General features: G+C 33.8%; 1 protein-coding gene and 1 long non-coding RNA gene across 2 annotated transcripts; one reads left to right on the top strand and one right to left on the bottom strand.

Moving 5' to 3' along the window:
* The first annotated feature begins 1,627 nt into the window (after positions 1-1,627).
* On the top strand, positions 1,628-4,821 carry LOC128998114 (soluble NSF attachment protein 29-like). The gene is made up of 5 exons (XM_054424113.1): positions 1,628-1,777; positions 2,403-2,504; positions 2,836-3,001; positions 3,844-3,951; positions 4,470-4,821. The coding sequence occupies exons 1-5, from the start codon at positions 1,628-1,630 to the stop codon at positions 4,601-4,603; spliced, it is 660 nt and encodes a 219-aa protein (XP_054280088.1). The 3' UTR covers positions 4,604-4,821.
* Positions 4,822-8,153: 3,332 nt separating this feature from the next.
* Positions 8,154-17,310, bottom strand: LOC128998569 (uncharacterized). The gene is made up of 3 exons (XR_008491222.1): positions 17,164-17,310; positions 14,447-14,539; positions 8,154-13,605 (listed from the first exon to the last, which is right to left on the bottom strand). It is a non-coding gene; the product is annotated as an uncharacterized LOC128998569 (long non-coding RNA).
* Positions 17,311-17,594: the final 284 nt, after the last annotated feature.

Here is a 17,594-nt window from a genome sequence, read left to right as displayed (position 1 = left end):
TTGTCTTCAGTCGCTTATGATAATTAGGTTATGGATTTACTATTATGAAGTCCGAAGAAATTTAGATGGTTTCAAGCCATGTTAAAACTAAATTGCTGAATCCACCTTTGAAAAATGTAATTAAGTCTATACAAACTACTTACAGTAGAGGTTCACTATTCCAAAAACCTGCCCATTCCGAACTGAAGTTTGTAAACTATTATTATTATTTTTTAAAGACTGTTATGAAGGTAACATAAAATCGAGTATGTTATCTGCAGTCACGGCTGAATTGTAAACTTTTTCCGCAGTCACAGAAACCACATTTGTGTCAAAACCATCAACATTACCTACAATCGTGGCGAAACATTCAATCGTATCCTTGTAGACACTATCTGTGATCGCAAAAACAAAAGCCTGGTGCTATCACGGCAAAATCGTAAAATTATTTCGATATTACTGCACAATATAGTGAACACAGTAAAATCATGAACATCTTCGCATCAGCAGGTATATCATCGTCTCCCACGTTTGCAGAAAAAATTGTCAACATCAACTTGTGAACATGACCAGTTATTACAGAATTCTGCTTATTCCGAATAGGGTTTGGAATAAGTCCAGTTAGTTTCAAATATAGAGACTCTACTGTACTATAGAGAGAGATAGAGATATTAGTTTTTTCCTGTCAACTGTTTAGGTATCAACATCAACCTTACAGAAACAATTGGATACGGTTTAATTATTAATCAATCTATACCCAAGTAGTAAAGTACAGTGATAAGTGACTGAAGGATATTTATAATTTTGTCTATGGCAAATTGAAATTTAGTAACTTGGCAAAATTCCATGAATATTTATGCCAATGCCACCAGAACAATTTTTTAGCAATATTTATTTTTGTGCTATAACTTTTTTTTAGGGATTTTTGTATCAAAACCAGAGGGAAAATAAAAACTTCTCTTACCCATTGCTAAAAATGCAACCTCGAAGTGTTATTGCAAAATATTCTCTAGCTATGCATACAGTCCTAGAAAATAATAGTAATTTCAAATGAGCGAGGTAAATGTTATCAAGTAACAAAATAAGGTCAAGTAAACCCCTTATATTGTGTAAATGCTATTTAACCAAGATAAAAAATTAACTGACACTTAAAATTAAAATAAAAAAAATTAAAGTATACTTTTTGGAGGAATAAGAAGATGAAAATCACAGACATTATAGATGTAATAAATCTGTCTGTGGGTATGATTCGGTTTTCTATAAGTTGAATAATCATCTTTCTTCTTCTGTCATTTTGATATCTGATTTATCGTCTGGATCTGGATTATAAGAGACAAAGACACCGATTCATTAAAAACCACAATTTTGTCCTTGTGTACACTTGACTGAGAGTTCCATTGATATCATTATTCATTCTTTAAGTGGTTCAGCTATCATTTGGTCCAGTTTTGGGTTAAATGTTTCAACACTAACCATACTAAACCAAAGATTGTGTTCTTGCTTGGTTATTCTTTAACCAAGAGAGTTCTAATACACGGTAAGAAGTATGTCTAATTATTTAAGTAACGATGAATCAGACTTATTCTCAGTCGAAGAAGTTGATGATGAGGTTTTGCGGCATCCACAATCTGGAAGATCTGGGTACGTAATGGGTGATGTCCAACATTCACACACAAGTGACACTGAACAACTCCATCAGCGAAAAGCAAAGGAAATTCAAGCAAGAATCGTTGAGACATCACAGAGATCACTAAAAACACTTTTAGCCACAGAAGAAATTGGTGTATCAACTGCAGAGGTAAGTAGACCCAACGTTTTGCCGTTGAAACGACAGTTCAGAATCATAATTTTTATTTACTGCCAAAAATATAGACATGTACAGGTCATGTCACTGATACTAAACATAATTATTAAGACGGACCAGTAAGTAAGATACAGACAGGTTAAAAATAAATAGACATATTAACCTTTCAGTAGGATGCAAGTTTGTTTTATGCACAGTACAATCTCACAATAGTCCTCTGTAGATATAGAGTGGTTGGTAATTATCCGATTTTTCCAGCAATTGACTTGTCGGCCATGAAAAATTTCATAAACCTAATTTTTGAAGAGTTGTGTAGCCTCTACGTTTCGTTCTGTATATTCAAAATTGATTACGATACCTGTCTATAGATATTTATTTATTCCAACAGTAACCACCATATTAAAAAAATTGCATAATGATATTTTTGGTTGCTGTAGTCTTAATCTACCATATCATCGGTCTAATTGGTCAGATTATTGTGTGTACAGCTGGTTTATATAATTGGATTTTGTTTATGAACCATTGGTAATCTAAATGTGTTAAAAAGTGACTCAAATGAACATGGTTTATTATTCTGTTTCAAAACTATAACCTAATAGAAATATTTAATATTCTTTAGGAATTGCTACGACAAAGGGAGCAACTACAGAGAACTGAAAAACATCTGGATGATATCAACAGCTCACTTAGCTTCAGTCGAAAGCACATTCAGGGTATCAAGGTAAGTTTTTTTGTAATTTTTTCTCGTATGTACTTAACTTTAAGTTGTGTGGCCTTCTAGGTTATGATATTCTTTGAAAATGAAAAAAAGTCCTTAAATGTTTTCTTTGTTTGTTACCAAGTTCTGTAAAACCTGTAATATTTTTTTATATTTGGGTGTGTTTTATCCATCCACTACAAAGGTGCTTATTTTAAAATTGAATACTACTCAAAAGTGTTGACCAGATCTACCTGTTAATCATTTTCGTACAGAGGGTTTTTCAACAGAACATTTATCAATATAAAATTACAGGTTATGGAATTCTTTATCATCATTAATTCTTAATTTACAGAGTGTTTTTGGATCATTGAAGAATTATCTTAGTGGGACAAAATCAAGTGAACCACAAGGAAGCAGATACAAGCCTGATTCACCTGTTTCAAATTCTGGTTCAATGCTTGTGGTAGCCGCAGAAATGTCGAAGCCATGTACTTCCTCTCAATCCCAAAATCATCTTGGTGAGTACCTACGATTTTGATAACCCACTAATACAAATTTTTAATGCAAGAATGATTTACTTTAAAACATCTCTCTTTGAAGTTTATAATTTAAAAAATATATTTTCCTCAAGTTAGATATATCAATCTGGATTGTTCAACAGAATGATCAGAAAAGGGTAAAAAAGCTGCAGCTTACAACTGGAACAATAATTCAGAACCGTCTACAAATATTGCACAATCGCAAATTCACAATCTTGCCATGACCACAGTAGACGCCTCCGTAACCACAGTGAATGTTGACGATTTTGCTGAGGCTGCAAAAGATGTTTACGATGTTGCCACGAACGCAAGAGACAAAGATGATGTCCAATAAAAAAAAGTCAAAAGTGTGTTTAATTATTCATGGCTAGGAGAGATAGAAGGAGATAGATGTTATTTATTTCAGGGGATGCTGATAACTTTGCCACGGTCACAGGCTATTGTTACGGTTTCAACTCAACAGCAAGAGATTATCACAATTTTGTCTCCGCTACAGTAGACTTTCATGAGAATTGTAAAAGGTTTATTAACTTAAAACACTTACAATGGTGTGCATGCCATTGTCAGAGTAAACATATCAGTAGAAGAATTTATATAAATTTAACTTAAAGTAAAAAAAAAAAAAAAAAAAAAAAAAAAAAAAAAACACTGCTGCAGCAAACCTGGAGACTAAGCGAAATTTAATTTGCCTGATTGGATTTATTACTAAAATATTTCCATAAACAAGACATATTTATTTCCCATTAAAAAAACATTAGATTTAACAAGTACCTAGGTTTGCTGCTTGACACATTGATAAATGTAACTTTGTTGGTGAACAGCTCTGGACCTGACTGATGAGTCGAGTGAACGCTTCAGTGCAGCTGATCCGGAGAAGGCTCTGAACAAGAATTTGGACCATATGGTTGATTCCATCTCTAGATTAAAACGTATGTTGGTTTTGTTTCTAGAATGATCATATCTCTATTCCCATGTGATAGTGATTAAAAAATAAAAATTAAGGTCAAGTATCGCAAAACGTCAAAATCTGAACTATTAAGGTTAAATATTTGAAAACCTTATTGTTACTAGTGTTACTAGTTTAGTGGTAGGCATCTTGAACTGATGTAGCTATTGCATTGCTCGATTTGTAAAAAATGAGGTACTGGAACTGTAACCTATTTAATGGGATTTGTACACATTTACACAATTTTTTTCATCTTTCCAAAAGAAAGGTGGCGAAACTATGTTCCACCGCGTCCCCCCCTCCTCACAAATTGAGCACTGAGCTTTTGACACAAAACTATCTTTAATATGATTGGATAAAGATCAGGAGATCCCTTAAAACTATCGGTATCCCTCAACGTCAACACTATACTCTTAAATACTCATAATGCTTAATGCTGATCAAGCAATTTGTTATGTATTTGAATTTGTTTATCATATTTTAAAGAAAATGTTTTTTCAGGTTTGGCTCTCAATTTTGGTGAAGAAATAGAATCACAGAACGATCTGGTCGAGAACATAATAGACAAGACTGAGAAAGCTGGTATAACTTTGAGAGGACAGAACAAAGATATTGGAAGAATACTCAAACGATAGTGTAAAAACTGGTCTTCATTCCATCGATGTATTTAGTATCACAACGTTGTAATGGTACAAAGCCAAATTGTTTCAAGTTAGTTAACAAAGAGTTAAACATTTTCTTATGAACAGGTAAATCATGTTATGTGAAGTATTTGTTTTTGTATTTTAAATATCCAAAATTTCAATTTGATGTTTTCCTGTGGGAACGCAAGAGAAAAACAATTTCTTTTCTTGAATAGTAAGTCGGTGTAAAGGCCTGTTTTGCCAGAAGCTGCTATCGCGTCTAACGCTTAGCGATAATCGTTTAGTTTCTATTCTATTGCTTGATGCTATTTTGCCAGAAGCGTCTGTTTCTTGCGATTATTTGATCAGTGAGTGGTTTTCTTTGGTGGCAAAAAGAGTGCTCTATGTGAAATGAGATGTAAAAAGCATATAGAGAAGTATTTGTTAGCTGAGGAATTTGACAATGAAGAGATTTTAGAAATGTGCGAACCCAGGGAAGAAGTAGGTCCTATGATTTTACAGATACAAGAAAAGGAACCTCTGTTCTAGAAAAGCGGGGTGTGAAATCCTCCTAGGGTGTGCTGAAATGGCTTCAATCAATTTGTCATCTTCTTCGCTATTAAATCCCCACTTTGTTGCTAAACTTTCAAACTGGGTTAAAAACATAACTTAAATAGACGCTAGCGACTGCGTCTCCGTCTGCTCTGGGAGCAGTGATCCGCGATAGACGCTAGTGGCTCAGTTACACACGCTGGCGGCTGTAGCGATAGACGCTTCTGCCAAAATAGACTTACCTGAAACAATACAAAGCAGTGGCCAGCAATTGACACGGAGCGATCATCGCTGAGCGTTTGATGCACCAGACCCTTCTGGCAAAACAGGCCTTAATATGTATGTGATTGATTATACGTTATGAAAACAGGACGTAGTGTTTGTTGTATTGTGAATGAAAATGTATCAAAATTATGAATGACCGTTTATAGTTATGTAAGTAGGTAATCAATATAATGGTTTTCCTTTGCATCATATTTCCTTCTTATATTACTAGATTTAAAACTCCATAGCTGTATCCTCATCATAAAACTATTATTAGGTATTTTATGTGTTGTTCACAAAAACCAAGGTACACTAAAATATTATATTGAAAATCCGTACCCCTATTGATTGCAGGGATCGCTCAATCAATGAAGCAAGTTTGCTACAGCATAGAGTAGTCAAAATTAGTGAATTTGTTCCCTCTTTACTGGAATATCTCCAAAACTAAACCAAGTTAAGTCTATCAATTTATTATTAATCAACAATTTGAATCTCCAATACAATACAGAGTCCAAAACAAGACGCAAACAGTGATATCCTGTGTTTTTCACCGATCCAATTAGTCTTTTCATGTTGATTTTTGCCTAAACTATCCAAATCGTGTAAGTTAATTACGAGATCAGGTCAGAGACACATCTAAGTCACAGACAGGTCTAAGTCATCAGTATTTCACCAGCTCTGATGGAATTGTGAGATGTTCTGAGACGATAAAGTAGGTTCTATTTAGTTTCAAAATAGCGGCAAACCTATGAGCTTGTGTTTTAATTTGGGTTGTGTTTGGAAAAAGAAATACCCTGCATATAGGCTTACAAAACACAATTTATTTTTGGAAAAGACATTGGTATCCAAAGTTGTCATGATATCTAAATAGTTTATGCAAACAATCCATTAAATGATGAACTTACATAAAATAAAGATGGGGTTCCTTCCCAGTATTTTGACGGAGCTTAGGATTGTCAAACAATTCCAGTATTTATTAAGTGTATGAGGCTCTACGCGAAGGGAAAATTTCAAAGCAAATAGTTAAATGCCTATGCTTTGTTTCTCATTTGAAATCCAAATACCACAGTAAAAGCTAACCTTTTTATGAAGGATATACATGTACATATATCCTTGAAATTAGCAGTAAAGATTCACTGGAATATTTATGTTTTGATTTTTAACCATAATATGTCTATTATTGTATTATCTTGAAATGTTTATTTTATAAAAAATATATGTTTTGTTTAAATTATTAACTGGATTTTTTATTTTCCCATCCGTCGCAGTAGTGATACTTATTTTTGTAGATACACAAGATATGATAATATTCAAGTATGATAATCTGGAAAAATGCATACTCTATTGCTTAGTTTGATTAGATATATAATCATAAATATGATGCCTATCTGTTGTAAAGACATGCACTACTCGAGAGTGTACGAGTCATAATTCATATTGTCTTCAGTCAATTATGATTACAGTAGCAAACCACTTACAAGTGAGTTTCGCTATTCCAGAAATCTGGCCATTCCAAACTAAAGTTCGGAAACTATTATTATTATTATTTTTTAAAGACCTTGTTACAAAAACATAACTAACATGAAATCAAGTATTCTGTATAGTCCTCGCCACCCTAACCTGAGGCAGCCCAAGGCCGCACTAGATATACGGTGTACGGCCTTGGGCTGCCTTAAGTTAGAGTGGCGAGGACTATATTCACGGCTGAACTGTGAACGTCTTCCGCAGTTGCAGAGACATTGTCATGGTCTCCGGCGATTGTGTCAAAACCGAGAACATAACCCGCGATCGTGGCAATGCTTGAAATCGTATCTTTGCTGACACTTTCTACAATGGCAAAAATAAAATCGGCATTGTCATGGAAAAATCGTAAAAATATCCCAATATTACGGCAAAATTGTGAATATCTTCCGCGACAGAAGGGACATGAAAAAAAACTGTGAACATCTACAGCATGAACATGATGAATTAATACAGTAATCCGCTTATTCCGAGTAGCGTTTGGAATAATGCAGAGTTATTTTTTAATAACGGGACTCTTGTAGAAGGATTTGTTGTGACCTGATATGGTAATGACCTTACAGATAAAATATATTACGGTTGAATTAATCCATCTATACCCAAGTAGTAAAATATGGTAATTAGTGACCGAAGGAAATCATTTAGAACCGGTATGTCCTAGTATGGCTTAATGCAATTCAGGAACCTGGAAAAGTTACAGAAATATTTATGCCAATGTCTCCAGAACAATTTTATCACCATTTATTTTTATACTACAACTGCTCACTCATATCATTTCTGCTTAGACCGACAGACAAATACAAGGTTAAAGGATGCATCAAGCTCTAACATCCGCTGACACCTTGTATCGTGCTATTCTAGTTATTGGTGAGTTCAAATGGATTGGAGTTGTGAAGCTACTAGGAGTTGTTCGTCCTAGATTTTTAGGGATTATTTTATCCAAAACTGTGCACATAGCAGCAAGTAGTATGGGTGTTGCACCAACCAAAACAATCCCCTCATCTCCTAGGACACTAGCCTGGAACTGTTCTGCACATTACATCACAATATTTTGGTACTAAAGAATACTAGAGAAAGGAATTGAATTTTGTGAAAGCAAAAAAACATTGTATCATTTTCATGGACGTTTTAAGGCAACCCTATGAAAAATCAACACCAAAAACTTCTTCATTCAAGAGATCATCTTTATTATGAAAACACAATTACATAGTTATAACATCAATAATGAAACATATAGTTTTTGTAACACTAAGTTGAACCAACAAAGTACATCACATATATATCTATCAAATGTAACAATAACTACAGATAACAATACAGTGCTTCAAAAATTGTCTCATATTCATAGGAAATTTATAAGATTGAATTTTCCAATTAAGTTTTTGAAATTTAAGGAATTGACCAGACAAAATTTAAGTCTGGGAGCATTTTTAAACTTTCAAACATAAAGTAGAGCTATTGGTTGTTAATTCCGTAAAAAAATTGACATTGCAATCATTTAATTTTGTTTAAGGAACAGATACCGTTACCCAGATTTTTAAGTATGCCTTTTTTATAAACCCTTTAGAATGTGGAGTTGTTCCAAAGGGGGGGGGGTATATTTGAAACAATTAAAACTGATCTGATAGGATGTCAGTCCTAGGTGTGCTAGGCATTGGATTACTGAGCAAATACTTATGGAAGGTTTAATGACGGAATAATTAGTTTGCTTGTATAAAGTTATAACTTTATTCAATTTTGAAATGGCTGCCGGTTTTTACTGAGTAATGATACAGATCATAGTTTTTAAGATATTATGTTAAGACCATTAAACGGAGGTGTCATTTATGTGGGGTTACATTTAATAATTTGACTTTTCCCCCTGAAACACTCTATTTTGAGGCAATAGACTAAGCTAGTATTTTACTCTAACAGTCCTTATGTACTAAGTTTCTTTAGCTAAATGTTGCCTGTTCAACAATTAAAAAATGGGCCCCCAAACGTATTAATCCTGTGTGAATTTGAAAAACAAAAACATTTTGTACACCTCTGTACAAAGTGTATAGTACTACATAGTACTGTTAATGTGTTAACTACAACATGAAATATTTTAATTTATCCTTCATTTAAATTACCTTGATTTTGAAGATGTGTATGTATTTTGAAATTGGTAATTCATATTGCATCAACATGTAGCAGTTTTTAGAATGGATAACATTTCATATTAACTTCATTTAATGATTTAATATTTTTGGCACATTCTGTATTATTTAAGTAGCACTGTCATTACATCATACTAACAACTTATATTATCTGACTAGAAAATAATTGTTCTTTCAAGTACCGTAAAGGTTTTGTTAATTAATAAAACATGCATAATATGATAAGGATAAACGTTTACAAAATATACACTAATCATCTACCTTTTGGGTTAACATTGTGCGAGTGGAGTGAAAACATTTAGTGAGTTCAAGAATAAATTTATATATTTGTATATATATATAAAGAAAATGATCAAATCCAAGGCTTAAAACTAATAAAAAGTGTCTTATCACAATTTAAACACACTAATCTACTTTAATGTATGAAGAATGAGTCAATTATTTGTGCTAATTTTGTACAATAATTATTTGACACAAAGGTAAAAGTGGGATAAAAAATTTGTTTGGCTGATAACCATTAATGTAGTCAGTCTTTTAACAGTCTATGCTCACATGCTATTAGTTTTATTTGTAGCTTTTAAAGTCAAATGTTAAAAATTATTGAGCTGTTTTTTATACCTTCTATTAGGCTAAAGGTAACCTAAATTAGTGGTATGATCATAAATTAAATATTTGCATATGTTTTATAGATGTTTTACGGAAGAAACATTTTTTGAATCTTGTCTTATCTAAGATTTACATTTTTGAGTTATCTAGTCTAGTAAAAAAAAACATATTAATCCATTACCTTAAAAATTTTAATACTTTTTCTGAAATCAATTATCTACAAACTGAGTACAAAGCTAAGATTTAAGGTCAATGATTTGAATTGAATTATTTTTTTTTCAGGGAAAAATTATGTACAGTCAATGATCTGTTGGAAAATACTAAGCTTATAATCTTTTAAACATTCCCGATTATCTTTTTAACAGGATCAAGTTTGTTACATATAACCAGAACAGTACTTATATTGGATATCTGATAATTTAAAATTATTGCATATATCAGTTAATCAGCTGTAGGCTGTTGTTTCGTAGTTAGGTTGATGTGGAGGGGATCTAATTGCTTCTCCCCTAAATTTTGTGAACAGAGTATAATTTATGAACGGGAAAAAATGTTAATATTTCTCAAATTAGTTAAAAATAATACAATGTTGTTCGTGATAGTTCGTTTTACGAGTAAAACCTACTAAATCTTTTTAGGACAGTTGAATTTCTGAATTGAAATAATAAAGAATTAATTAAATACTCTCTTAAACATTACAAAGGTAAAATTAAATTCATTAACTGTATTTTCTTAATATTCTTTCATATACAAAAGGTAAACAAATTTTCATTAAAAATAAAACTGTTGTCTAGAACATGATTAATCAAAGAATATTCTGTTTGCATTCAAAAACTTAGAAAGTGAACTACTTTTTTTGCCATGGATACTTATAGTTTAAAATTGACAAAAATAACTTATGCAATCCGTCACTTTAAGGCTGCGCTCTACCCGTCTGGCGCACGCGAATGCAAGGGGTTTAGTTCTTACTAATTATAACCCCAATTGTGAACCGGTTAAAAAGATCTTGGTGTCATATATTTCATTAAATAATATAGTAGTTTTGCCGGTTTTTAAAATTTTGATACGGTAACTCAAAAATGTTGGGCTCAAAGGTTGGTAAAAATGTTAAAATACGTGTTTTTTATCATAAGTTTAAATGCATACAAATATTTTTTAGAGAAAAATGTAAAACGGGAACAGTGCAATAGGTTCTTAAAAACAAGAACCTGCATTTAGTTTTCTAAAAAGTTTAAGAATAACTATGTAATCACGCAGACTCGAAAGGCTTGCAAGCGCTCTTCATGGCGCTATTCAATGCAATGGTATAGGGACATCGGCGTTCGGCAACTTCGTATTGAGAAATCCGAGCTGAGGTAGAGCGCACCCTTAAGTGGAATCATTGTAAAGTGACTAATTTTGGAGTGCTTTTAATCATATTTGAGACATCAAATCTATTGAACAATCACACACACATTAAACTGGTTGAACCAGTACACACATTGATAATGTACATTATTGGATAAAACCTAATTCAGTCTATGATAGTAAGCGTACAGAACAAAATACCTTCTGTTTCTCGAAAGTATTTTTGCTTATAACTATTTAAAAGACAGATTTTTCCCCAACATTTATTATAAGTTGGTTGCTTCTGTAATGCCATTGAGTGTTTGTTGTTTTACTATGAACCTTTTCAAATATAGTTAAAATTCAAGAGTGGATTTTACAGATATTTTAAACAGTTGAAAAGGTTCGCTAAAGTAGATGCTGGATTCGGCACGTTCAGAACTTTGGCAGTGCCGGATTATTGAAAATACAGTAGACTCTTGATAATTCGAAATTGGTGGGCCAAGCATATCAATTTGAATTATCAAGAGTTTTGAATTATCAAGAGTTTGATTTATCGGGAGAAAAATAAACCATTCGAATTACAGAGAGTTTTTTTGTTTAACACATACAAAGGTACAGCACGTTACAATAAAACATCATACCGTATTTTAGTACACTTTTAAACAATCAACGGCTTATTTTTCAGTTACTGTAGTTGCAAAGAAATCTGTTATTTAGCGCTATTTCGCCAATAGCTGAACTATCAGCTGTCGACAACTACGTTTGTGCTCAAGGAGATGTCGCACAATCTAGAGATCGGATTGCCAACTTAGAAAAACAAGTCAGCGAACTAACTCAGACTACTGCTCTAACTAAAAAACATCAAAACGTCCAACACTAGCCTACCATGGGAACAGGATGTACTGTACTGTATAGTTTCCTGTTATAACAGGAAGAGATCACTTCGAACTATAGAGTGTTTTGCCGACTAAACTTCGAATTACTGTGGGACTTTGATTTATAGAGTGTTTTTTCAACGAAACTTTGAATTACAGCATGACTTCGAATTAAAGAGTATTAACCGACGAAACTTCGAATTACTGAGTTACTTTGAATTATAGAGTGTTATTTCGACGAAACTTTGAATTACTGCGTGTTACAAATTGACCTGCCCTCTATTTGGACTTTGAAATACCGAGTGTATCAAAATGCATGGTAAACATTTGAAATATTGAGAGATTCTCTAGGGACTGAGCCTTCATTTTGAATTATCGAAAGTTTTGAATTATCAAGTGTTTGAACTACCAAGAGTGGACTGTATTATATTAGCCAATTGAACTTCTTGTAATAACAACTAATTTTAGAGTATCAAAAGAAAATCGTTGGCTGTCAGGTCATTATTTTGAGTTTTATTGTACTTTCTTCTATTTTAGTAGTGATATAAAACGCCAACAATAAATAGACATAAACATCCTCCAATTCAATTGAGTGCAACTGATGTCTGCCAATCGCTCCTGGCAATATATATTACACCCCTCTGTTGACTGAGCTAACATGACTTAAATTAGCACTCAAAAAGATTTTTTACTTTGAAATTGATGCCGGATTAGATGGCTTTTACTATAGGCCTACTTGCAGCATTTACAAATACAATTCTTTTCCCTGTGATCTTCAAGGCTCTCCAAATGAGAATGTATAAAAATGGCTTTATATTTAACAATCATTCAACTTACACGCCATGTTTACATTTTTGTTAAAATAGTTTTCATACGTTTACAGACAAATCTCACAATACGGTACTGTATTATGCAAATAAAAATATATTTGTCCAATCTTCTCACAGCACTCAATACAAATAAGTTCCTCTTGTAAACTGAAATACTTTGGTTTGGTCAACAGACTTTGAGAAGAAAAGTTTGTTCTTTATTAAATTACTACAACTACCACAAACTGGTACCACCTGACATTATCTGTTTTGATATTGTTGCTATCTATTTTAACACCAACAAAAAATTGAGCATATTAAAACCTACTCGACGCATATAAATGTATTTGACAAAACTCTTTCAAAAACAGGTTTAACTTTTGTCCAGAATAGAGAGAAATATATTTTGTAATTGACATTTTAACATAAATTGCAATTTAGGTCTGGATCAACCAATAACTGAGTGAGTTTAGGTAAACTTCTAAATGATCGCCAAACCATTGGCTATTAGTGCAATAAGGTTGACATGCCATGGAACTATTAAACAAGTATAAACAATACAAATCGGACATTTCGGGTTCAATACTGTATGGTATGAGGCTGTATATAAGCCTTTTAATTGAGCTTATTACTTATTCCTAATTAAATATTGTGAGGTTTTTAAGTAGAAACAGATCAAATAATAACAACATTAAGGTACATGTTTTAGAATATTGACTGGGAAAAATTGTGCAAATCTACTGGTACCCTATTAGCTTCATCCGCAAGGCGCGACAACGGGTCTGAACCTGCATAGTGCTGTCTCTCAACGAATCCTGGACCTGCTTCTGAAGTTCTTGTACTTCAGATATCTCTTTACGCAGATTTTCATAATGTTGCTTAACTTGTGTTACCGTCTCTAAGAGATGCATGACAGATTCCTGGAAAAATAAAAGCAATGTAAAAGGGAATATTTTTGACTCATTGATTTTGTAAAACCCTTGATGTCATACATTAATGTTCAAGAAAGTTTAAAGATCCAAAATTTAACTTTAAATAGGTACCTACCCATGTAATTTGAAACTGATTTAATATGATAGTTCTAGGAATTGGGAGATAAATTAGTAGTAGTATAAAAGTTTTTTAACTGAATCACATTTCAAAACAACAAATATATTAGCACTCTGCCAGAATCGTTAACAACCCACAGTTTAAAACATGGTACCGGAAGCCTATTGAACTATGAGAACGCAAAAGTATTTTTCTGATGAGTTAAAACTTAATTTTTTAATCCTTCGCAGATAATCAAAAGACAGCACATGATGAAATTTATGCGGTATTAAGCATGTTAATAGTAATCGTCAATTTATTATCACGTTTAAAATAGTATAAACATGTTAGAAACTTTTTGCAATCCTTAAACTGACAATAAAATCTGGGACATTCAACACTCCTAAAAAGGTAGCTCATTTGTGGAATAGTAGACAGGCAATGAGATCCAAAATATCCTTTTGCTCTGGAAGCCTTCGCGAAAGAACAGAATATATGTTGATGACATCTTTCACAAAGTAATTTTCAAACTAGGGAAAGAAGAATTACTAGCCTATATAATTTTCTTGAAAAATACACAATGCAACATATTGTAGACAAAGATATGCTAGGCCATTAGACCAACATTACTTGAGGAGGCTTATCAAATGTCAAATAAATATGCACGAGTAGGCCTACATCTTCCAGTGACTAAGCCAAATCAATAAGAATAAGACTGTAACTGTAACCTACCTTATTCTCATCACATTCTATGTCTGTTACTTCCTTTTCACACTCATCCAGTTTCCAAACAATCTTATCAAGGTGGCTGTCAGTCCTTTTCACCTATATAAAATAAGAGATTTAAATACTTCTCAGCAAGGTATGTATAGTTTACTGATGACAAAATGCGTTCAGAAAAACAAATTTGGAAAATTTGTTTAAGCATATTATGGTAGGCAAAAATTACTTATATAGAAAAATGACCTTTTATACAAAAGCTCTCCATAAATTAAGGTCTCTATCAATCTCCTGTTGTGATCAAGCAAGCTAGCTCGGATCTTAAACTGCCGCAAAGTTCTTTATTTTATCAACTAATATTCTAGTCAATTTCCACTACTGGTATATGATTCCCTATTGGACAATTTGCTACGCCATATTAGCTCAAACCAACATTAAGGAAAATATGTGCTCCCGTCAAGTATGAATTGCGATCTCTGAGACTATTAAGGACATGACCTGAGTCTGACCTTTTCCAAACTCTTTAAAAAAGGCTCGGACTGTGCCCATCTTCAAGAAAGGGAACCCTGCACTCATGGAAAATTTCCGCCCCATCTCTATCCTCCCTATCTTTTCTAAGGTGATGGAGACGATGATGAAGAAGCAGCTCCTCTCATATTTTGAAAAGAATAGCCTACTGGTGGACTCACAACACGGTTTTCGTAGCGGTCGATCTACCACCTCCGCACTCCTAAGCCTGGTCGACACCATATCCCAGGCCTTTGAGGAGAATGAATCGGTCCACCTAAGCCTTTGTGACCTCAGCAAGGCTTTCGACGTTGTGTCACATGACATCCTTCTGGCCAAGCTGAGAAAATACGGAATTGGCGGTGCAGTTTTCAGCTCTCTTGCGGACTACCTTGGCAACCGCAAACAAATAGTGACCATCATGGGAGCTTCATCTACTATGGGCTCTCTTCCCCATGGAGTTCCGCAGGGATCGGTTCTGGGCCCTCTCCTTTTCACAATCATGATCAATGACCTTGCTACAACCAGCCATGCCCTCCTGTTTGCAGATGATACCACCTTGGTCACAAAGGGGAAGAACATCGACCCGTTGCTGGAGGAGGCAAACAACGCCCTGAGGCTGGCAAAGGACTGGTTTATAGCCAACAAACTCAAGATCAACGAGGAGAAGACTCAGACCCTTATGTGTTCCCTGAAGATCGGCCTTGAGGACAACAGCGTGAAGCTGCTTGGGTTCTGGATGGACTCTAAGCTAAGTTGGCACCACCACATTGAAAAGGTATGTGTAAAGCTCTCAAGAGTTCTTCACCTTTTAAGGAAGCTTAGGACCACCATTACCAGACCGTATTTGCTAGCGGTGTATCACGCACTGTTTCACAGTCACCTCACGTATGGCCTGGTTCTGTGGGGTCATTCTCCGTCAACACAGGAATTACTCCTACTACAAAAGAGAGCGATGAGAATAATAACATCTTCTGGCTACAAAGCACACTGTCGGCCTATCTTCCTCGAGTTGGGTGTGTTGACTGTCTACAGCCAGTATGTCCTTAACATCTTGACCCTGCTGAAGATAAACATTCATCATTTTGTAGTCAGAGACAATGTACATAGCCACCATACCCGCCAAGCTTGTGACATTGATCTGCTGAGATGCCGCCTAGCCCGCTCTCTGAAGAGTTATCCTCGGTCGGCGATAAGGCTGTTTAATTCCTAGCCGGTTCATGTGCGCAATCTGGACCTTGATGATTATAAGACGGCCCTGCGTGACAGGCTGGTTAATAGGCCTCTTTACAGCCTCGAAGAATTAGGCAACGAGCCACTTTTTAGCCATTGCCACAGTGTAAATAGTATTGTGTAAATAGTATTTTAGTATTTAGTAATCTGACGCAGTCATGCCGATTTCATCGGTCAACGACATAGACTACAAGTATCAAGTAAGTAAGTAAGTATCATGGATAAACCATAGTAGTCTTAAACCTGTCCATGAGCAAGCAAAATTTGCTCAATTTGAATCACTGTCTCGATATAAACTGTTGAACAACCACTGACAAATCATTGTGCATTTGTGTATGACCTTCTACAAATTAAACTTACCTATGCCACTATTACACATTTTTAGATCAGAAAACTTGTTTGCTTACAGATCAACTAGCTAGCGATGAATTCCAATAGGGGTTAATCCTCTTCCTAGAGAATAGTGTAAAAACAAACACATTCTTTTTTGAGTTCATTAGCCTAGCCAAAGAAAGTGATTAATATTTATTGGAATATTATGGTATATTTATCATTTTTTAATAAATAGGCTAATATTCTTTGGCGCCTTATGGAAGTGTAATGCAGCTAGAATATTAACTTAAATAAAGTAAAGAACACAACACTGGTTTCATATTTGAGCTAGCTCCCTAGGTAACAAAAGCTTGATTGAGACCTTAATCCACAGACAACCCTTACAGATGCTGTCCAATTCTGGATCAAATTACTTAGCCTAGTTAAGTTAGATTACTCCTAAACAGAAATAGTAATTTTTTCTTAAAATTTTAGAACATGGACATTCAAATTGTACCAAAGCACAAGCAGATACATTAACTACAACAGAATAAATATTTAGATGTAAAACTAAGGAGTACAATTTTTGAAACTCCAGTATCCAAATTAAATTTGACAACATTCACTATAGGCTACAGTCAATCTATACAGTAATAAATAATTTGATTAATTCATACCGATTTTTCTAAATTGTTCAAAACTGTTTCAGCCTCCATGAGAATAAAAATAGTAAAATTTTCCTTGATATAAAGGTTTGATATCTACCGGGTAAAAATGAAAATTAAATATTTAGGCCTTCTCACTATCTTTTAATATACCAGATAATCGTCTGCGCCCTGCGGCTGCAAATGATCATGATCAAGAATGACAGTAGAACACAAGAAGAACTTGCCAAAACCTTTTATTCGTCAAGACTTCTGGCAAATCATAGAGTAACGTCTTAAGATATAGTATATAAACTATTCGTTATAGATTAAATATTTTCCCAAGAATGGGGTTGCACTTGAATACTTACTCTATCACATAAGGTCTATTATTAAATTATAAAAGGTTTATCTTAATCCTTATAAGGCCAAAAACAGTATGTAAATCAACTTTTGTGTTTGTC

Source organism: Macrosteles quadrilineatus, unplaced genomic scaffold (genome assembly GCF_028750875.1).
Source record: "Macrosteles quadrilineatus isolate MER2022 unplaced genomic scaffold, UCM_ALF_1.0 Scaffold_7__1_contigs__length_78375512, whole genome shotgun sequence".
Lineage (NCBI taxonomy): Eukaryota > Metazoa > Arthropoda > Insecta > Hemiptera > Cicadellidae > Macrosteles > Macrosteles quadrilineatus.
This window is presented reverse-complemented; position numbering and strand designations above follow the sequence as displayed.